Source organism: Cynoglossus semilaevis, chromosome 18 (assembly GCF_000523025.1).
Source record: "Cynoglossus semilaevis isolate Cse_v1.0 chromosome 18, Cse_v1.0, whole genome shotgun sequence".
NCBI classification, from domain to species: domain Eukaryota; kingdom Metazoa; phylum Chordata; class Actinopteri; order Pleuronectiformes; family Cynoglossidae; genus Cynoglossus; species Cynoglossus semilaevis.
In genome coordinates, this window is record NC_024324.1 from 12,159,815 (window position 1) to 12,181,396 (window position 21,582).

Sequence of the window (21,582 nt, forward strand, 5' to 3'; positions counted from 1 at the left end):
CTGGAGAATAAAAACAGCAGCATAGAATATGTATGAATTTGAATATTATTTAAATAAGTTGTCCAGAAAACTTATTTCCTAAGTTCATTATTTTGCTTGTGGAAATAGGATTGTATACAAATATCAGATAATATCTTAACTTGATAAGATGCTTAATTCGATAAGCAAAAGATTAAAAATACACACGTCTCATGTGTCCCAAAAAAGAAGACCTGGTATTTGTTAGAAGGTGACTTCACTGCTCCCTCGGGTAATTCATCAATCTGTAAAAAAAAGAAAACAATAGTTAAAAATAAATAAATCTAAAACATCTTACATTTAGAACTGGATGCTGTCACTGTTACTAACATTTACTTTATCTAAATTCAACAATATTTAAAAAATTAGTTAGTAGTTAGAACAACAATTGAACCTAATGAAACATTCAACAATTATAAATAAAAAAGTTGTAGTGAAAAGGAGAAATTATACATATTAACTAAAGCTAAAAAGCATTAAAAACACTTGATATGTTGATCATTAGTTTTGGTAATTTAATAAATACCTTGTTGACAAAAATGATCACTATCATTTTTTTTAAAGAGCAGTAGTATAATCCGAATAGATTTGTCCAGTCCAGAAGGCAGTTATAGATAACAGACTCTGCCCTCTTGTGCGGTGTTAAGGTAACACACTCGCAGCTGGAAAATATCGTTTGACTATGATTACCCACAAGTCTGCAAGCATTTATTTGTGTGGTTAAAAAAAAGACACCACAGCACAGGAAAGCCTTATTATGACGACCAAGCATGACATCCGTTCTTCTCTTCAACACAGTTCTTTTGGCCTTTTCCAGATAGGGTAACTGTGTGAGGAGGTTAGGTGGGGCACAAACTGTAGCCTGAGATAGGGCAAGGCTGACAATACTGGAGGAAAAAGTCAGTAGTATAAAGTGTAATTTTTAATTTCTGGAATTTTTAAAATCTGGACTAATTATCAAAAGCAGCTCCAAAGTCTGGCACAGAAACGGCTTTATATTGCCTCTGACTCAAATGTTTATTATTTATGTCCCAGTTGGTCCTCCAATCATAATCAACGAATCATATAGGCAGTCCTTTAATGCATCTCCAGAGGTTTGCAGCAGCCATCGCTCCCTCCTATAACTAGTGATGCTTTAATAGCCCAGTGAAACAGAATGGACCAATTTACCTACTGTGCAATTTGTTCACTGCTGCAGAATGTAGGTAATTCAAGTGCTTTCTGTATATCCAGCATAGAATTATGTGAATGTTCGACCTCGACACACTTTAACGTCCACAAAGAGAAGTCAAACACACCTGGGAACTAAAAGTAATGGAATTGTTATAAAAATATAAATAAAATAAACTTTGTCACCTATCACAACAAACAAGCACAGGCATGTGTGTTTACAGAGTAGACCACTGCACGTGGTTATAGACCGAGGTGCAATAGATAAAACACATATTTAGCGCTTCACAACAAGGCTTCAAGCCATAAGTACAGTTATTAGCTCCGATAGTTATGTGACATCTGTTAGTCCAAAGAATGAAGCCCATACAGATTTTACATCTGGTTTCCAAAAATATATATTTTCAGAATTCCTAGATTTACGCTAAAAGTCCAAATGCAGTGTAAGAAGTCATAACTCAAGTCAAAATGTAATTTTTCTTTCGGATCAAATGGTGAGGAAATGTTCAACAGCAAGAAATAAGTTTGAATCAAGAGATTAAACCGGGAACCATTTAATTGAAGTTGAAATTCAAAGAATCGAACCGTTTTCAAATATTCCTGTTAATGTGGGATAAAAGGCAAATCCCAGAGAAAGGCAACACAGTTTAAATTCTCAAGTTATAATTTCAACTGCCTTCATAAATGAAATGTAAAAAAAAAAAAACGAAATTGGTTCGTGTTTCCATGTGGTCGTAATCCTCTTCTCAACTAACAGGCCCCTGGGAAACCAAACAGGCGCACGAAAACCAATGTTTATGTAGAAACAGTAGTTAGCAATTGGAAGCATATGTAGTTAGCCGTGTGTGCTAACGTTGGGCATGTATTTGTAATGATTCATTTGAAAAATGTGTGTAACCGTCTACAGCAACACACCGAATGAGTGCGCTGTTGCTGCTGTTAATGCTGTTTAAAATTAGCTCGAGCTAACGCGGTGAAGCTAGGCTAACTGGTGCTAACTAACTGCCTTAGGCCTCGCAGGTAAAACAGAAAACTGAGCAGCGACAGCAGCGGTTCTCACTAAAATGAAGCTGAAAAAAGGGACATGACAGTAATGGAAGTGCTTACCCTGGCAGGCCAGTGAGGATAACCCTTCATTTTAGCAAACACGAGGTCTCCAGGTTTGTATTCCCTTTGCCTGTTGGTTCTCGGCATTTTTTCTTGCAGAAATGCTTCGCTGTGTCAGATTAACAGTGGGAATAAACACGGTAATAGTTTTAATCACCTGTTACAAACACGATTGGGATCCTTTTGTCGGACAAATCCAGAATTATAAAACTGAAGCGCAGACGCAACAAGCGACTTTATCCGTGGGTTTGAAAAGATCGATATCAACAGCGCTTGGATGGACGTTTGAATAACGTCCCACCACTTAATCCCGCCGTACACTGGTCCTTCCCTCTCTCTGTTTGGGTTTGAGCTTTGAAATTGAAACCTGCTTCCCTCTATCGACGCGACACCAGCACCTGATGGATTGGAACAATCACAGTCAGCGCCCCCTAGCGTTGTGTTAAGGATGCTTTCTGTAATTGGAGAAATCCTCGGTCAAAAAACCCCCGCCAGTGCTTGTTGTGGCACTTGGACAGCTTTTATGTGGCCCGTGACTTACTTTTTTATTCCTACATTTTGAAAGACATTTTTTAAAGATTTTTGAAAAGGGAACTTCAAGAACTGTAAATTTAGTTTGCAAAGCTTTAAGCTATATCCCAGCTTTCTTATTTTTTTGGTTAGAAATGCTATTTTAATTCTTCAATAACACTGTAGCAAAAGTAGTAAACATTGTTGTCTGGACTCATTCTTCAATAACACTGTAGCAAAAGTAATAAACATTGTTGTCTGGACTCCTTTTCTTGAGTTCGAAAGGTCAAAGAATGAAACAGAAAATGTACTTTGAAATATTAATTAAAATATTTTAAAGATTTATATTCGGACGTCATTTAATGGGGTTGTTATGTAGCTTTTTCTTATAGTATCTTTTGAAATTTGTATTAGTGTTTATGCACCCGCGGTCCACTAGGAGGCGGTAACAAGTGTAACAACTGTAATGGATTTAGTCGAAGAAGAATGTGCAGCGCAGAAACGTGCGCAATAGGTGACTTTTCTGGCATGAATGATGGAGGCGAACTGTTTTGATGTAGTCTAGGGGCCAACAGACATTTATGTTGGGTCAATACTCTTGTGTGGTCGACGTTTGCTGGTATTCAAAATATCCGCTGCATTTACAGAGAGTTGCAGGCTTGTTTAATCGGATAAACACAGAAGTATTAGCCTAGCCTTTTTTCGTGTACTTGACGGCCTCGCTAACATTCAGCTAATAGCGTAAAGTTAAGTCATTCCATAGATTTTTGTGTATTTACATCCCCTGAAATCAGCATTTTTCGGATTGTATCTGTTTAAAGGTTTTCTCACCTCTATTCGACGTCATCGGACATCCACTGGAAAATTACTATCCATGTCCACGATTTTCAACGGACTAGCAGTAACTAAAACCATCCGTAAACAAAATGTCTTTAGTCGCTTATGCCAGCAGTGATGACAGTGATTCAGAAGAGACCTCGACCACACCTGCACCACCGAGTAAGTTCAGCTCAACAGGACTCTTCTCACTCCTGCCCGCTCCCAAAAAGAGCGCATCTGCACCTAGACACGATAATGGACCAAACACAGAGATAAGAATGAACCTGGCAACAGCGGCTTCCGTGTCAAATGACGAGCTAGAAGCACCAAAAAGAGGCTTCTTCTCCAGCCTACCCAAGCCCAAAAAGAGAACAGAACCAGTCAAGATCACTGTGCCACAGATACAGAGGCGAGATGTGAGTCTGTGTGCATGTTTGATTCTGATTAGGGCCCCAGTGTTCTGTAGCATTCATAATCATTTTTTTCTTTGTCTATAGTCAGATTCTGATGATGATGACGTACCAGCAAAGAAGAAACTGCAAAGTCAGGTAAACCAAACTTAAGTGTGAAGCAAAAAGTGCCAATTCCTGATTCCTGAATTGTCAAAACACGTGTCAAAATAAACAATGCAAGTCTAAACCTTTTTTCTGTCATTCATCATGATCTGTTCCTACCAATACTTTCGATTTATACAACAGAAATGCTGCTTTAATTCACAAACTCTATTTTAGAATATTTGTATATATTTTTAAATTGTCAAGGAAACATGTGGAAGATGTTTGTCAATGTTTGGACACACACAATGTTCTCTAAATGTATTTCCTGTCCTCCAGGGCTCAGGTCTTTCTGCTCTCCTGCCACAACCTAAAAACCTGACAGTAAAAGAGATCGACAGACCACTGATTCCTCATGCACTCACCAAACGGCAAGAACCCAAAAAGCCTGCTACATCCGCTCAGGGTCAGCAAGGATCGAGTGCGTCTCCCTCAGCTATCAAAGCTGCGGCAAAGTCGGCAGCCCTGCAGCTGGCCAGACAAATAGCTGCTGACGACCAGGATAATGAAGACATGACTCCACAGAACTACTTCTCTTTAGGGGAGAGCTCGCCGCCTCTTCCTGCAGCTGTACCAACTCTGGATCCTCAGCCATTAGCCCCTGTAGAGCCTGTTCCCAGCTCTGCTCCAACATTGGCTGGTCAGTCAGATGCCCCACTTGACTTTGGGTGCAACCAAGAGGGAGCTGATATGTGGGGCAACCAATATCCTTCATATCAGCAGCCAATGGCAGGTCCAGAGGGTTGCCCTGAGGTAAGTATAACTCTCAAATAGCTCATAATCCCCCCAAGACCAGAATGCAGATATTTTTACTTATGGATCTTTCTACATATGTACAGCTACAGCTCATTTAAGACATGTATCTGTCCTGTGCAGGGTTACTATAATGAGGGGTATTTCCAAGATCCCAGCCTGCCATCAACAGATGAGTCTGAAGATCCAGGTCCCTCAGCCATGTTTGATGAAGAAGGAGTAAGAAATACGTTTGGGTTTTTTTCTTCTTTCATGTACTTTAGTTGTCTTACAAATTTACATTTTCCCTTTGTTTGCGTAAAATTCCAGTCTGTTCAGTTTGAACCAAACATGATTGGCTACAAATCTATTTTTAGTTCATGCGGCTGCAAGGGAAAAGAAACAGAGGCAAAGAAGAAGTGAAGTTTCTGGAGATCAAGGGAGATGACCAGCTGAGTGGTAATCAGCAATGGATGACCAAGAACTTATCAGAGGAGAAGCAGACCCGACAGTCCTTCAGCAAGGTAATTTAATCTGCCACAGCATCAATAAAACGTTTGTCTTGCAGTTGAATTCAAGTTAAATGTTTGTTTACTCCTCTGCAGAAAAGGGGAGGACAACCTACAGGACAACAGCGACGGAAGCACCAGATAACATATCTGATCCATCAGGTCAGTCCTGTTTCTGCCTGATCCTTTATGCTGTGATATCTAGCTTTATGAAATAAGCTGTGAATTACACCAGCTTCTCCAAAAGAAATGAAATATGTAATACATCTTTGACTCTTTTTTTTTTTTCCTTTCACAGGCCAAGGAACGGGAGCTGGAGCTGAAGAACAGCTGGGCAGAAAACAAGTTAAGCCGTCGGCAGACCCAGGCCAAATATGGTTTCTAAACATCTCTCTCTGGACCTATGGTCACGCGTGGAAACACTGGATCAGAAAGTGGAGATTGACACGTTTTCCCTTAAAATAAAAGGGAAATTGAATTTGTCCCGGGGGAAAAGATACAAAAAGTTCCCTCTCCTTACCCTCCATTATACATTTATGTTGAACAGTGATTTAACATAGTTGCTTTGCTCAACTGTTTGCTAAGATGTTATTCCCAACATTTAAACAAAAATTCTACTCTGATAGTAAATAACAGGAGAACTTGCTCACCTACTTTGTATAGTGTTGCTTCACCTCAGACATGTACAGACTATAGTATTTTAGGGTATACAGTGGGAGGAGCAGTGTGATGCTGAAAGGGTCGTAACAAATGCTTTGAATGTGTTTACTTCCTTCTATGAAAGGAGAACTCTGATTGACCTCAACATGAAGCCCTGTTGGTAGACTATCTTCTTCTGAATGAGCTGAAGTTGTCATCAACCATCACCACAACTCCCGCTATGTATGATCATGTGTGTTTACTTGTTCATTATGACCATCACGTCTCTGATCTCTGTTAACAGAGCTATACGTGTTGAAATCAACTGGAGTTCTCTGCTAATGTTTGATTGAGTTTTATTTTTGCAATGTCCTGTTAGATCACCCTTGTTTCTTTACTGTAATGTTGGTTATAATAAGAGTACCCTTGACATACATTCACACATACCTCATTGAAAGTTTTGTAATAATAAAAAACAATCATTTTATGCTCTTTCAAGACAACTAACTGTAGAGTTTTTCAAATCAATGAACTCTTTTCAGCCCTGTGATTAAAAACATGATGTTTTAGAGACAGGTTTTTTTCTAATAGTTGCAACATTAGTGAAGTGCTGTGTTGACTAAGGAAGGAACGTCACCATGCAGATGTTATTAGAAATTATATTGTCTATTTTCCCATAAATAGGACTGAAATGTTCAAAAGTGACATTGTGTTCCACTTAGAAAGATCTGAGCCTATATATGGGGATCATTCATTCTTAATGCATAATCACAATCAAATGACTGGGGTGATAGTTAGAGACTGTTCCTGCAGAGCTTGGGTGAAATCTGAAAATATTTAAAATCTAGTGACATGTTCCCTCTTTTTTCCCCCCATAGAGTCATTTATACAGAGTAAAACATAAAATTTGTTTTTTTTCCTACAGCTTTCCCATGCAATAAATTAGGATGGCTAGTCTCTTTTATCAGTTTATGTTTGATCCAGTGTTAGCTGATTCTGGGCTCAAGTTAGGGTTAAGTACTGTATCTGCTCGTGGCTCATCTACGGCCAGAACCTTTCAAATGGCTGAAGAACCTTGTTGTGAGAGGAAATGTCTCATCAGTTCAAAAATACTGGAAAAGACTTTTGTTTTATAGTTTTGTTATCAGTGTTGTGTAGTTTAAAATGATGAATAAAGCTTTTCCTTTTCTGCTTTTCGGCCACTGAAGAATTGTTTTTCCTGCTGTGTATGATGTGATTTAAAGAAACAAATTATTCAAACTTACAACAACTTTAGCTCATATTCCAAGAGGTAACGTACACTTTTATTTTGAATTATACCTAACAAAAACCCGAGCATCCTGTTCTACAAATTCTGATGTAATCCACAGATATTTTTGTACTACACCAGACATTTTTAGAATTAAACCGACAATTGTATTCTGACTGAAAATGTTTGTATTAGCAGTGAACACGGGGCACTAGAGGTTTCTGGACCTCAGTATTTGAAGTCCTTTAATGTTTCTTTTGGCCGTTACCTGGTGTCGCTGTATGGTCTTGTGTCGTCTGTGCCACTGGAGCTACTTTCTCAGCAGATGCAGAAACTTCACTCTCTGTGTCTTTACCAGTTTCAGTCTCTGTGGCTGCATCAGTAGCTGCTTTCAGACCAGTGGCGTCTGTATCATGATCATCAACAACAGTTTCTGAAATGTTTGCCTCTTCCTGCTCTTGCCTTTGTCTTTTTAACTTCTTTTGGTTACTGGCTGACTGGTCTTCATAGGGTAATACGGTCATAGGGACACGGACTGTGTCTATTCCATTCACCTAGAAGACAAAAATATGAAGCCTTGAGATAGAGGATATATATATATTTCATATAGAAGATATGAAAAAGAATAACACTCAAATGTAGATTTCTTTGGTTGGTTAACATGTAAAGTTTTGTCTTGTGAAAAGACAGTCTTCATGCTTGATTGAAAAAACAAAAAACAAAAAGACATGTCAAATGTGCTGGCTGCAAATAAATAGATAAAAAAAAATTCTTACCGTGACATCACACCAGTAGTCACCCAGTTCCTTGATAGGCTCAAATGGAAGACTCAGTGCATGGAGTGGAACAACAATCTGTAGCTAATATAAATAATTGAATAAATATAGTAAGTAAATAAAGCAGCACTTGTTACGGTATATTCATGCAGGGAGGCTGGCAGAAGTGACCAACCTTCTTTTGAAACTGTCGACACACAACCTCCTTAGTGAGCTGAAAATCTTCGGTTGGCATTTTCATAATGTTTAGCATGGATCGTTTGAGTAACTCCACAGTCTGTCAAAAATACATAAAAAAACATTTTATTCAAATGTCAGGTAATCACTGATGGTTGACATGTTTGACAAATTATCTAGAGAAGTAAAATAGTCACCAGTTGTCCTGTGCGAGTTTGTATTCTATCCTCTGGTCTCCCTTCACGCAGACGCTATTGAACAAAAGGTTGACAATAGTAAAAGACCAAACTGTAATGTGTAATCGTAGAAACACTTGAACCTATACTACAGTGTTTCAGCATACTCTTAACTCTTCAGCAAACATCTCTTTGTTCTCTGGTGATGGATACACTGCCAGACCCTTCGGCAGCAGTTTGTTCCGTCCCAATGATTTTTTCACCACCACAGTGTCACCTCGTCCACCGATCTCTGACAGAACAAAATTAAGTGGAGAGAAAGTAAGAGTTTCAGCATTCACATATTTGACAGTGTTTTTTTTTTGTTTGTTTGTTTGTTTGTTTTTTTATAGTCGAAAAATCTGAATACTTTGCACAAAGGTCCTGATGTAAGTGATTAAAGTTGTACTTACTTGGTACTGTCTGGGTAAGCATGAGCTCCATCTTGTTTTCTGGAGCTTGTTGGATTTTCTCAACCACTTTATAGATTCTGTGTCTGCGAGGGTGAAGCCTTGGCTCACGGTCTTTTTTGGCCAAGTTGACCTTCCACATTCGCTCCACCACCACTGTATTCTGTAGGAATACCAAACTACTGGTCATGCATGAAAAACGTTGTGCAAATTAACTTTCATTTAACTACAGAAACGTTCAAACTATATATTATTAATTGTAGTTATAATAAAAAATAAAAATAAAGCCCATGTCTAAACGTGGTGATCCAATGGTACTGGTGCTAAGGATGCTGCTTCATGTACACATTATACATAGTACAAAAAAAAAAAAGCAAAAACACAAATGCAATTGATTCGAATGGATCATAAAGGATACCACTGTCACATTTGAAGGCGAGCAAAGACACTGACCTGAGCAGGAGTCCGGGAGAAACTCCTGCCGCTGACAGCAGCAGTCTGACAGAGAAGCTCCTGAAGGACGAGTCGGCCTGAGCTCCACATGTTCACACGTTATCTCCGCACCTTCACTAAAGCCGTTTTACCATTAGTTAAAATAGAACTAGGTCTTTGCGGTTAAGTGTGAACAATAAAAACAATTATATTTCTTCCACAAACAGAAGTTAGACAGAGGCACGCAAGCTCGTTCGCTAATGCTAATGTTAAGCAGCACCACTTACGTGACGTCACAGGACCGCGACAACATCAATTGTGGTCTGTGATGTGCCTGACATAATAACGTTGTTAAAATCAGAATTTAGGGGGAAATAACTTGTTAAAACTAATTATTTTCAAAGCGAATACTGTAGTAAGACAAAATATATATTTCGTAAAATAAACTGGCGGTATTTGAAAAAATGTATTTTTGTCTCTGTTATTAAAACCCCAGACCATTTTATTTTTTTATTTCTATTTCATACATTCACAATTAAAGGTCGAAGTGGAATTCATAGTTATTATACAGAGAATTAATTCACATCTATTTCCTTACATCAACAGTGTCTGCCCAACAACAGAAAACCACACAGAATATTTATGCCAGAAACTGACTACATTGTTTTGAGATGTTTGATTCCAGCTCTACACTGACTATTGATTTCTTGTTTATCCAGCTGTCATTATTATACAATAATTTGAGTAATTTTTTTTCAATTGCTCCCAACTTAAATCACCTTTTCTTCACCCCAAAATACATCTGATTTTTAAAATGGTTTTGTTCCAAAAGTTGATTAGTCACATAACAACACAAAGAATGTGATGATTTAATAAAAAAGAACAAAATTAAAATTACAACGACCTTTTTAAACTTTTTTTTTTAACAAAGAATGTGATGATTTAATAAAAAAGAACAAAATTCATGAAGGTCGATTCCAATTATTTTTATCTAAACATACAGTACTGTACACTGCTTTCACATATATGACAGTACAACAGTATTTTAAAGTCTAACTTGATGAGTTTTCATTTCCCACCTGTTTTATTGATCTGATTCTTTTCATTTCCACTGTTTTCTCTTCCTTTAAATGTCTAGAGTGGGATGACGACTTTTGTGTGATTACACTGGCACAAAACTTTACAGAAATCTCAAGTTAAAAAAAGATATGCATAAACAGCTTAATCAGCAGCATCCTTAGTAATGCTGCCGGGTGCTGCCAAGACATTAACACTTGTTGAAATCATATGTCACCAGCAGCAGGTCCTTCAAAGCTGGTGGAACCATAGAAACTATTACGGCTGGCTGTCAGTTGCTGCCTCACACTGAAAATGTTACAGCAGGTCAAGATAGAGAAGCAGCAGCCACAGACAATGACTAGACCCAGAATGATCCATGTGACGGTGAGGACAACAAAGGCAAACTGGTAGGTTGTCCTGTCACAGTACTTAGCTTCTCCTGGTGTGTAGCTGGGAGGGTAAACAGAGTAGACCCAGATGTTGCCTACAGGGTATAGACAGTACATGTTAATTCAGGTTTTCTTTAAGTGTAGTTGGTTTATATGTACTGGCTGCACATATGATGAAAATGAAAAAGGCTCATATGAAACCATGGCTGGGACACAATTAAAACTGTTTTAACCATTTATCAAGGGCTAAACCAATAAATCCTTCTTTACTCTAAACAAAAATGTGAATTAATGTTTCTGTTAGAATTGTATAAATAATCACATACGCTCTTTATTAAAGAAAGAGGGTTGGGGGCTTACAAGAACACTGTCTTACAAGAACACTGGGAAAATATTGCACTGGAAAATATAAATAATATTTAACAACAAATTTAACTCCCACCTGTGATGAACCAGCAGAAACCAAAGAGATGCAACAGACTTGTAATTGTTGTCATGACTATGGAGACAATGCCGTCTTTCCAGGTGCTTTTGGAGTAGGTCAGAAAAAGAGAGAGGAGGTTGGAGGCTCCAAACACTATTAGGAAGATGGGGACGTACTGCTGCACAGGACAGAGGTTCAGATGTGTGGCTCCTGAGTCGCATAACAATGAGAAAATTCATATTCTGACCAAAAAGGCTAGAGACATTGTAAAAAAAAAAGGTTACTGACCTAATGCAATGGCAGCAAACATAACAATCCACCACATGACACCGGCTATAACTGTTTAAAAAAAGGAGAAGGAATGACGGTAAAGTTTAAACAGATAAGACAGATTTCAAGAGGAAGAGACTGATGGAACAACGTTCTAACCTGTTGCTGTAATCAGCAAAGTGCCCTGGCGCCCAGATTCCTCTTCTGAAGACGGGTCCATGTCACCTGAAGAGACACAGAGGAACAAAAAGCCATAGGACATGGAGAGGACGGGCATCAGCAGCAGTGTTTGACCGTACCTGTGGAGCTGTGAGCAGAAACCCTTCTAAACCAACCTTTCTTTTTCTCCCAGTGTTCACTGAATGCAGCGTCGTTTAAATACACAAGTGGAAGTTTGTTACTTCTTGACAAAGTTGACACTCGGCAGGAAGTGGAGACATAATGTTAAAACCAAGTGTTTCATCAGCACTTTTGCAAGATTCACTGCCCCTGATGGAGGAAATGATGATAAAATCAGTTAACTGTTTCCTGAGTCAACCATTCTGAATGTGTTAGGTAAAATCCTTATATATCTTTATATATTTACACAGTAGATGTGTATTCTAATTTCTTTCTTTTGGACATTTTATATTACAACAAATACATCTTGGCATGTTTGCCGTGTCTGCTAATTACAAGTGACTTTGTGTCATGGTGCACGGCTGAACAAAAATGTCCCAACAATTACATGTAATAAAATACTGTATAATGATCTTGTAGTTTCAATTCAGTAGTTTGTTTTTAAAGTCATTTGCTGCCACCTAGTGGAGGTGTATTTCACCAACCTGACTATCACCGTCTTGTTGACAAATGAAGACAAATGATTATCACTTTTCACTATCCTTGTTTATTGAAATTGACTTGTTTCTTAATATCAAATTATTTCTTCCCATCCTGTTGTTCAGTAAACAAAAGGCACCTCCTTGTTAAAATTCAAATTAAAAGCCATTCTTTTCTTCTCGACTTCTCTCAGTTGGAAGTCAATGATCATTTGAATCATGGGAGCACCAGGGAAGTCCATGCATATGATTCCAAGGCGCTGGTTCTGGTCCGTCTTGGCTCTCAGGTAGTCGTACAGCTGTAAGTTGATGCGCAGAGCCACGAGTCGGGGGTAGGCAAACAGCCCCGCTCCACTGCTGAAGGTGAGAAAGATCCGGTCCATGTTTCCTGTCGGTGCAGCTTCCAGGTGTTTGTAGACACTCTGCCACTTCTCCTCCGCGTGTGCCATTGTGGGAACCTACAAAGAATAAAACCTGTTTGAGGACTGGATAGCTGGCAACCAGGAATACTACATGTACATGTAAATGTGTAGTTCTTTTGCTTTTATGAAATTTTAAACCTGCACTACATGACACCTGATGATTTTAATTTGTGATGACGTTATTTCCAGCATTTATCTGTTTTTTCTATTTAAGAATTGTAGATTTGGGCATATTCAGTTAATTATAAGACACTAAAAGTTGACTTACCTTCCAGTGGTCTGCAATGTCCATGGAATTGTAGCGCATTCCCAAATCTGGCCCAGGGAAGTCTTGCATGATGATAAGTTTTCCTCGGGACTCTCCCATGGTTGGTACCATCCGGCTGTGCCACAGCAGGTCCCAGTGAGCGTAACGGTGGATGTAGTCGACCACAGCACCGTAGATGTTATATGTCTCACTGAACTCTTCTTTAACTCTCATCAGCACAGTCTCACTGGGATACTCTCTCAGGAAGTCAGCTATGCCTTCCAGCACTTGGCCAAAGTGTGCCCTCTGGTACGAAACCCCATGATGGATTGTCAAGTTCCCGTTGACGTGGCGGACTCGAACATCCAGAAAGCGAATGCCTGCTTTTAGCTGGAGTTCCAGGCTCCAGGTCTGACATTCAGCATACACACCACCGTACAGGGCCATTGTGTTGTGGGTACCAGGCATAGTAACCTCAGACAGCAGCTGACCATCAGGGATACTGGCCATCCAGGACGGGTTGAGGAACTCTGGGTTTTCTGTGTCGTCATAATCGGGTCTCTGGATGGCACCACAACTCAAGCCAACCACTCTAAAATGTAATGTGATGATTCATTCAAGTTAGAAAAAAGAAATCACAGTATAAAAAATGAGCCATAAAATAAAGACAAAAAAGCCAAAAAATCTATCAATAAGGTCAAAAGGTTACATAAATAATAAAAAATAGCTGTAAGCTAATATAAAAGCAAAGCAAAGTTGAAATTAGGACAAGAAACAAAAAAATATAAATTAAATTCACACTAAAAGTAAAACTCACTTGACAGTATTTGTGTACTGTTATGTTTTCATCAGTGACAGGACATGTAACCACTAACCCGAGCAGCACCAACAGGTGAGCAAACATTTCCTCTGTTTTCAGTGTCGTCCTCAGATGTCTCGCCTGCTGTTTTCGCAGCCCTAAAAGCAGCAAGTGAGAAGAAAGAAAAAAAATGTATTCAAGTCTTAGGTGTCCATTAGTAAAGAGAAAAAACAAGCAGTTACAAATATTTCCACAACAAAGTACAACATCAACAACAAGAGGAAATCATCTCGTCCCTGTTTCATACCTGAACCCTGTCGGTGTTCACCACACTGGTCCTGGTGCCTGTATATGAGGGAGAGCAGGATCAGGGAATGACAGAGTCAGTGTGTCCACTGGGGTTGTTATTGTGGTGATGACCATAGAGGAGCTGAGCTCTGTGTTAGCACGCTGGGGTGCAGGCAGAGGGGTGTGTTGGTGTGTGTGTGTGTTTCATCTGTTCATGTCCCCTATTTATGACAGGCCACACATATGTGGCGTCACTGAATGGCTTTCTATATCGTCCAAAAAGAGGAGAAATACAGGAGAAAAAGAGTCATTTAGAGGATAAATATTTACCATGGTGTGAACTGACTTTGACAGTGAATCTCACAGCGCTGTTTGAACTACAGCTGTGCAACTTCACACAGTGTTTTTATCAGCCCAAATGAGACATGTTGTTGATAAAGTTTCCATTGATGTATTTGTGTTGTTTTAATTTTAACACATTTAAAAAATCCAACCACAACTTGGCAAAATTTGACAAAATAATAAAACACACATGTAACAAATGGAGGAACAAATACAAGTTTTATGTCAACATTAGGATAAATAGAATAGAATAGAATAGAATAGAATAGAATAGAATAGAATAGAATAGAATAGAATAGAATAGAATAGAATAGAATAGAATAGAATAGAATAGAATAGAATAGAATAGAATAGAATAGAATAGAATAGAATAGAATAGAATAGAATAGAATAGAATAGAATAGAATAGAATAGAATAGAATAGAATAGAATAGAATAGAATAGAATAGAATAGAATAGAATAGAATAGAATAGAATAGAATAAATCAATAGTCTTGGCTTAATTAACTGACTCCTTGTATGCAGAGATCAGGGATTTTTTCTGGGTTCTCTTATGTGTGTGTGTGTCCTTGGAACACACTGCAGATGTTTACCCAATTGTCTTTATAAAACTATGTGGAAAATCAAACATTTCACCACAGGCCTGTCCTTGTGTTGATAAATTATATTTGATTAGCTGCAAACATCGATTTTATACCCAGGGTGTGTAAAAGTATTTAAAAAAATTGTTCGTGAAGTGAATCCAAATAAAACTTGAAACATGCACTTTCAAAAAAAAAAAAAAAATTAAGAGGCTTATAGATATATAACTTTATCTCTGCTGGTGTATTTTGTCTTGTACTTTCAGGAAGAAAGTGAGACAGCTGAGCACACTGCACAGTATGTACTGCCCTTTAATGCTCACAAATACATTGACATTGAATTTGAAATACATCGCATGTGAAGTTTAAATATTCTCTTCATTAAAAAATAATCAGGTGGTTTGTCCCAACTTTTTTGGAGTATGATGAAGGGCATCACTAGGGTTGCCACACGCTTCCTAAATATGAAATAATCCTTTATCAACACTAAATCTTACAATAATGATAAAAATAACACACACAGAATGTTTAGGCCAGCCAAATTGTCGGTGCAGGCCATTCACGGTCTATGTAGTTAGCACAGATTTGTTTTTTCTTTTTTTTTTGTAGGGTAGAAAAAATGTCCGGGGCAACGACCAACTGGACGGCTTTTCCATTTTTGTTTCATCCTATTTTTTAAAATGTCAATATAAATAAAGTACATTAAATTTAGCATAATTGGCCTATTGTTCCCTCACTCTTCTTCTATAACTAAGGTCCAAGGAATTTAAAAAACAGGAAGTGTTAATCTGTGTTAATCATGGAACTATATGCCCAGACACTGACAAGCAACTGTTCCTCTTTCACTCAAGTTTCGGATCAGGAATGTTGTGAACAAATGTAACCCTTGACTGTGGTTCACAAGGTGCTGGAACCTCAAGTGAAACTAACATCATGCTTCCTGTCTGTCGTTTGACATCTCTGTTCTGGCTTTCTGGTTGGAGCTGCACTGCGCTGGAAAGAAATGCCTTCCACCAATCAGCGCAGGGCATGCGCGAGTCACTTCCTGGTGTTGACGTCCTTATTTAGCTTGAAGGGGCGGTGCGTTTTGTGACCGAAAGAAGGAAACGGTAGCAAGGGAAGACGGACGACTGTTGTAGTCGGAGGGAAAACAACAGTTTGATCTCTGGTGAGTAGAAAACGGCACTTTCTCTGCTCTGTATCTGATCTGTTCGTATGGAAAACCTTAACGTTGGTAAGTGAAGATGAAATGTGTTGTAGTTGAATGATTGATTATTTATGTGGTACAGAGAGAATCCAGAAAATGACACAAATAAGATGGAAACAATGTTAGCAGCAGAGCCTGAGGGGCTTTTAAAAGTGGACAACACCTAGTTGAAACTATGTTAAATGTAAAAAAACGTGTATTTCCAGTCCTTTTTGTGTATTACTAGGAACGAAGACACACCCACTGTTTCAGTGGCGAGAGGGATGATTAATGTCACTATGTCAACTATGACAACCATTTATTATATTTGGATTTGGTTTCAAGGAAACTTGAGGAAATATTTTCATATTTTTCTCACGTTATACAGTTCTACGAATCTACTAATATATTATATTATACTATTAATGGTGTAAAATTCACATGGACACCATAAAGTACATAAGACATTGTTCTTGTATCAAAAGTATTTCAATTTTGGCCCCTAGTGGGGCAGAAAATAACTGAGAAACACTATTTTAACCTGTCACCTGAGTGAACAGGCAACACTTAACTTCCACCACTGCCTCGCCATATCAGTATGGGTTGATATCAGAATCGGTAATTTGTTTGGACAATATCGGCATATCGGATATCAAAAAATCAGTATATCGGTCATCCCTAGAAAATATTTTTGTTTTTATCATTTTACCAGCCTGTGCTTCTTTCACTGTTAACATGTTGCAGTCGTGTGTAACACAAGCCCCTCATTGTTTGACCTGTTGCTAGAAACATTGGTGTAAGAGGACACCTGAAAAATATGTCCACATGCAGCAGCTGCTGGCATGTGGGCTACATGGAGATTACCCAACTATAGAACTTCCTCAGTCATTTTAATAGGCCACTAGGAGTGCATGGTGATGTGTTCATGCAGTGCAAAGCCCTTGGAAAGGCTGGTCCAGTGGTAGGATTCCTGCCTGCTATGCAAAACGACTACTACACCTAGTACCAACTGTTAAAGCAGTCTGTATCGAAGAGTATAGGTGTATAAGTAACTAAGTTAAATGTTTGTATGAACAATAAGAAGAATTCATGCATGGTACAACTTTTAGGTGATTCTTTAAAAAAGAAAAGAAAAAGAAAAGAAAACCTATCTGACAAAGGTATAACATATGCATTGTTTGTTTTTACTGTCTACATGTTATAATTGACCATGTTCTTTTTGTTCTGTCAACTTTGTTTAGAACTTATATAGCAGAAGAATAACAGGTGTGATGGCTGATGCAGCCAAGATCAAGGCAACTGCAGCCAAGGTGCTGTGCTGTGTGGAGAAGGTGTCATCTTTTGCATCCTCCATCGACCCCCTTTTCGGCATTGTCTCCTCTCTGGTGGGTGTAGCTCGCAAAGGCCTGCTTGATGAGGAAGGCCACCCTATGGACAAGGACTTCCAAGCCGTCCATACAAAGCTGGAGAGCATCTCACATAAGAACCAAATGTGCTTGAGGAAAATCCGCATCGACGAGGTGATTGAGACCTACGGCAGGTATGAGGAGTGCATCAAGCACCAGTACGCCGCCTTTAACGACATGGTGGCCAAGGTGAAGAAAGATCCAGACCAAACTCAACACTACATGGACACCTTTGAGAAGATATATGAAAGGGACAAGAGTGAAATGAGCCTGGATGTGTACTACCGTGGTGTAATGGGAATAAACACACTCTTTGGAAGACCTCTACTCAAAGTGTACCTGGACAACTGTGATGGTGACCGGGAGATCATGGAACATCGCTGTTCACACATTGCCCACCTCTTTCACATGGGACTCATCGCACTCATGGCCTACACAGCTGTCACAGAGGACGATGAAGACGAGGTGAGAGAGAAGTGGTCTAAGAGAGTGGAGGACATCCAGCAGAAGATGCAGGAGGTGCTCAGTCAATGCAAAGACAAGAAGACATGAGCATAGACCAGACTGAAATAGGACCAAATATATTATGAATATATAAACGTAAATATGTAACAAAATGTTTTGTTTTTATCATTTGAGTTGCATCAGATTTTCTTATTCCAGTAGTTGAAGTTGTTATATACTAACTGCATGTTTTATATGTGCCAAAGAAATTACAGTTTCAGTTGCTAACAGACAAATACATGCTGTTTTTTTACCTTCAGTCCAAATAAATCAAATTGTACACTTTGTGCGAAAATCTATCAATATTAAAGCCACAAATGAATAATGTTCTCGCTAGTGTTTTCTTCTTTTCTCTTTGAAAAAACAGAATTGTACATTTCCCAAGATAACCCTGTCCTATAATAATGCTGATAAAACATTGTAAGGGTGCTGATCATGTTTGGTCTTAAATTAACATTTATCCTAAATGTTTCTGAAGAAAACTTCTGAAAAACCCGAAATGCACACAGGACTAATAGGTGGACTTAAAAAAGAGAAATCAAGCAAACCTTTTGATAAACAGTTTGTCGTGGTCACATAGTGCTAACCAATTTATGACCATGCGTGACGCAGTGGTTTCTAGTATAATTTTTTAATGACTGTAAACGTAGGTACTGTAAGTGGTACAGTAGTATATTTAGTCATTGCTGCACAGGCTGTACTAAGACCTCCTCACCGACAGGGGCCTCTGTTTTGCTGCTGCAGTCGCAGTGCTAAAACGTAATGCGACTCCGCCGCTTGTTTGAGCAGCCCTGCCCTAAAATAAAGGCCCGTCGCCGCTTCATCACCCACGGACCTGCTCTGGAAGTTTCCCCGGAGCATAGTCCAGTACAGGATCGTTGACTTTACTACGGTTAACGTTGTGTGAGAATAGGGAAATGCTGTTTAAAGATACGTCACGTCGCATTCGGTAAGTGTAAACGGAAATGCAGTGATGGGTTAACAGCATCCCAAATACAGCCGGTTATTTACATCTTAAAGTTAACTTGTCGACAACTTTAATGTTATTGCACTTTTAAAGCACAACTTCGTCTTTAACGTAAAGCACATTTGATTTAGGTATACCTTTAATAGTTTAACAGTTTTACGACAACTGAGTCGGGTTTCCGGGGCGAGACCTTACTCCGAATTCAACAAGTCGGTTCCGAGTATGTTTTTTTTTTTTTAATTACGCATTAGCTTATTTTAATTATTTGTTATATGCTTAAATGAGCTTCTTATATTCTCACATATATTATATTAACCTTTTTAATTATGAATGTATTAAAGTTTACCCGAGCTGGTAACAAACTTAGCATTACCATTGCATTAATACATAACGCAATATATTGTTTTTATGTAAATGTTGGTGTTGAAAATGTCATTGTTGCCAATTGCAAAACAAAAGAAAACATTCAGTGTTATTTTAGAATGGATTAATGCTGTTTCTTAATTATTATTTTTTTTAGATTACTACATTTGTTATGTTGACATTTTCTACTCATCCTCAGTGACAGGCACGCCTCTGCACAGCCTCTGGTCTTATTCTAGGATGTTCAGTCAGACCAAGGACTGAGAAAGTTTGGCACAATGGGCAACGAGGATTGCCTTGAAGATGTATTTATTGCAGTCATTCGTCCAAAGAGTCAAGTCAGCCTAAGCTCCAAGGAGTATAGAGCCAAAGCCTATGAGGTAAACTGTCTAAATAGTAACAACAAGAACAATATGTATTGTTGTTTTTTTGGTAACATTGTTTTCTCCATGGTTCCTGTAAAGATCCTGTTGATTGAAGTGCCTTTGGAAGGGAAGGAGAAGAAAAAGAAGAAAGTCCTTCTGGCAACAAAGATACAAGCAGGAGGAGACAAATCTAAATCCATATTGGATTATGTTGATGAAAGAATCCGACCAATATCTAATAACCAAGGCTTCATAGGTAAGTTTTAGTAGAACTTCAGTCAGCTGTTGAGGATTTAAAAAGACTGTACTGAGTGTTGCTCGGTTTGCAGGAAAGCGTGTCGTTCACATGAAGAAGTTTCCTCTTGATGGGGACAATGAAGGGAAAGGGGCCTCACTTTTTGTTGTACCAGTCAGTGTTAAAGGTGAGTGAATTACACAAAAAGATTATTTCCTATTTGAACGGACAACATAGGCAGTTGGTTTCAACTGTATGTGCTTTTGATCATGTCTAAACAGATAACAGCAAGCCGGTGTACAACGCTGGGAGCCCCAGCTTCTACTGTTTCCAGGACATCATGCGAGTATGCAGTGAAACTAGTACTCACTTCTGCTCCATAACCTCCAAGATGCTCCTCTCCTTAGACAAGTAAGAATATTTCTGAAAAACATAATGTTTTTTTGCTTCACTGAATCAGACTAACTTTACCTTTGCTTCCTTGTTCTCCACAGATGGTTAGCAGAACAGCACACCATACCTCACGCCATCCCTGCTCTGTTCAGGCCAGCACCCGTAGAGCGGGTGAAGACTAATGTCAGTAATCCAGCCTACAGCAACGAGGGTAAGCTCAGTGATGAGGGTCTGCATATGGGCTACACTGCCCTGGAGATCAAAAGCAAGATGATGTCCCTGGAGAAGGCAGACATGTGCATCCTCAACCCCCTGTATGGTTCTGATCTGCAGTACACCAACAGGGTGAGAAGCTCAGTCTCTGAAGAGAGGGTGTCTAGAAAAACATTAGAATATAATTAGGATTTCCATGTGGTGAAAGTTACTTGAAAACTATTGGGTGAATATACTGGGATTTGTTCATTTTTTAAATTTGAATAACTATATTGTTTTATGCACAGGTGGACAAAGTCATCATCAACCCATACTTTGGGCTGGGAGCTCCAGACTACTCCAAGATCCAGATACCCAAGAGGGAAAAATGGCAGCATGGCCCCAACTGTGTGACAGAAGACAAGTAAGAAATGGTTCCCTTTCATTAATCATATCACTGACAACTTTGCCTTATTTGAACGTGTTGAACACGGTTTCAAGGATGCTATAATTGTATTAATTCAGTGGACACTAAAAAAACTCACACGCAATTCAGTCTTGATAATAATCTCTAAAAAAACCCTTAATATTCCATTACGCATTTGTCATGAAAAACGTAGTTTGTCACACAAAATCGAAATGTAAGGATTTTAAGTATTACCTGCTTAAAGCACATATCGATGTACTACTATCATCCAATCTTACCCATTATTTCTGTTAAAACAAATGGATTTGATCGGGGTCTATATTCAGGGAACGGCAGTGGGTGGATGACTTCCCTCTGCACCGCAGCGCCTGTGAAGGAGACACAGAGCTGCTCTCCAAGCTTTTGGACAGTGGCTTCTCAGTCAAACAGCTGGACAGTGACCACTGGGCACCCATTCACTATGCATGCTGGTGAGTTGGACTAACCATGAAAGTCTGCAGCCATCTGTTGTATTCTGCTTTGTTGTCAACGAGCTGCATTTCTTTTTTCCTTTTGATTAAAGGTACGGCAAAGTGGAGGCAACCAAGC

At 38.8% G+C, this 21,582-nt stretch overlaps 6 protein-coding genes across 7 annotated transcripts in view; 3 read left to right on the forward strand and 3 right to left on the reverse strand.

Annotated features, from left to right (window-relative positions):
* Positions 1-2,737, reverse strand: part of LOC103394554 (heparin binding growth factor) — a 5,115-nt gene extending 2,378 nt beyond the window's left edge. Inside the window, 2 exon segments of the mRNA XM_008331923.3 lie at positions 141-263; positions 2,296-2,737. Coding sequence (XP_008330145.1) covers positions 141-263; positions 2,296-2,382 — 210 coding nt within the window. The 5' untranslated portion in view covers positions 2,383-2,737.
* A 550-nt stretch (positions 2,738-3,287) lies between these two features.
* prcc (proline rich mitotic checkpoint control factor) lies at positions 3,288-7,251 on the forward strand. Its single transcript, XM_008331920.3, has 7 exons — positions 3,288-4,040; positions 4,122-4,172; positions 4,458-4,931; positions 5,055-5,150; positions 5,288-5,434; positions 5,516-5,581; positions 5,718-7,251. Exons 1-7 carry the CDS (start codon positions 3,732-3,734, stop codon positions 5,802-5,804), a joined length of 1,230 nt encoding a protein of 409 aa, XP_008330142.1. The 5' UTR covers positions 3,288-3,731; the 3' UTR covers positions 5,805-7,251.
* Positions 7,252-7,334: 83 nt separating this feature from the next.
* On the reverse strand, positions 7,335-9,633 carry mrpl9 (mitochondrial ribosomal protein L9). The gene is made up of 8 exons (XM_008331919.3): positions 9,605-9,633; positions 9,339-9,454; positions 8,889-9,048; positions 8,604-8,728; positions 8,458-8,511; positions 8,259-8,360; positions 8,084-8,167; positions 7,335-7,861 (listed from the first exon to the last, which is right to left on the reverse strand). Exons 2-8 carry the CDS (start codon positions 9,426-9,428, stop codon positions 7,553-7,555), a joined length of 924 nt encoding a protein of 307 aa, XP_008330141.1. The 5' UTR covers positions 9,429-9,454; positions 9,605-9,633; the 3' UTR covers positions 7,335-7,552.
* Positions 9,634-12,325: 2,692 nt separating this feature from the next.
* On the reverse strand, positions 12,326-14,274 carry LOC103394551 (1-phosphatidylinositol phosphodiesterase). Its single transcript, XM_008331917.3, has 4 exons — positions 14,053-14,274; positions 13,822-13,903; positions 12,968-13,538; positions 12,326-12,735 (listed from the first exon to the last, which is right to left on the reverse strand). The coding sequence occupies exons 2-4, from the start codon at positions 13,848-13,850 to the stop codon at positions 12,400-12,402; spliced, it is 936 nt and encodes a 311-aa protein (XP_008330139.1). The 5' UTR covers positions 13,851-13,903; positions 14,053-14,274; the 3' UTR covers positions 12,326-12,399.
* A 1,736-nt stretch (positions 14,275-16,010) lies between these two features.
* Positions 16,011-18,381, forward strand: rpz2 (rapunzel 2). Of its 2 annotated transcripts, none has more exons than XM_008331915.3 (2): positions 16,011-16,124; positions 17,384-18,381. In XM_008331915.3, exon 2 carries the CDS (start codon positions 17,414-17,416, stop codon positions 18,098-18,100), a length of 687 nt encoding a protein of 228 aa, XP_008330137.1. In that variant the 5' UTR covers positions 16,011-16,124; positions 17,384-17,413; the 3' UTR covers positions 18,101-18,381. The 2 variants fall into 2 exon arrangements, with proteins under 2 accessions (XP_008330137.1, XP_008330138.1); XM_008331916.3 differs by having other exon boundaries at positions 16,025-16,190.
* A 410-nt stretch (positions 18,382-18,791) lies between these two features.
* Positions 18,792-21,582, forward strand: part of krit1 (KRIT1 ankyrin repeat containing) — a 5,472-nt gene continuing 2,681 nt past the window's right edge. Inside the window, exons 1-9 of the mRNA XM_008331913.3 lie at positions 18,792-19,001; positions 19,582-19,762; positions 19,847-20,003; positions 20,077-20,169; positions 20,264-20,393; positions 20,477-20,720; positions 20,876-20,991; positions 21,321-21,464; positions 21,557-21,582. The exon at positions 21,557-21,582 is cut by the window's right edge and continues 128 nt beyond it. Coding sequence (XP_008330135.1) covers positions 19,661-19,762; positions 19,847-20,003; positions 20,077-20,169; positions 20,264-20,393; positions 20,477-20,720; positions 20,876-20,991; positions 21,321-21,464; positions 21,557-21,582 — 1,012 coding nt within the window. The 5' untranslated portion in view covers positions 18,792-19,001; positions 19,582-19,660. The remainder of the gene's footprint in view (positions 19,002-19,581; positions 19,763-19,846; positions 20,004-20,076; positions 20,170-20,263; positions 20,394-20,476; positions 20,721-20,875; positions 20,992-21,320; positions 21,465-21,556) is intronic.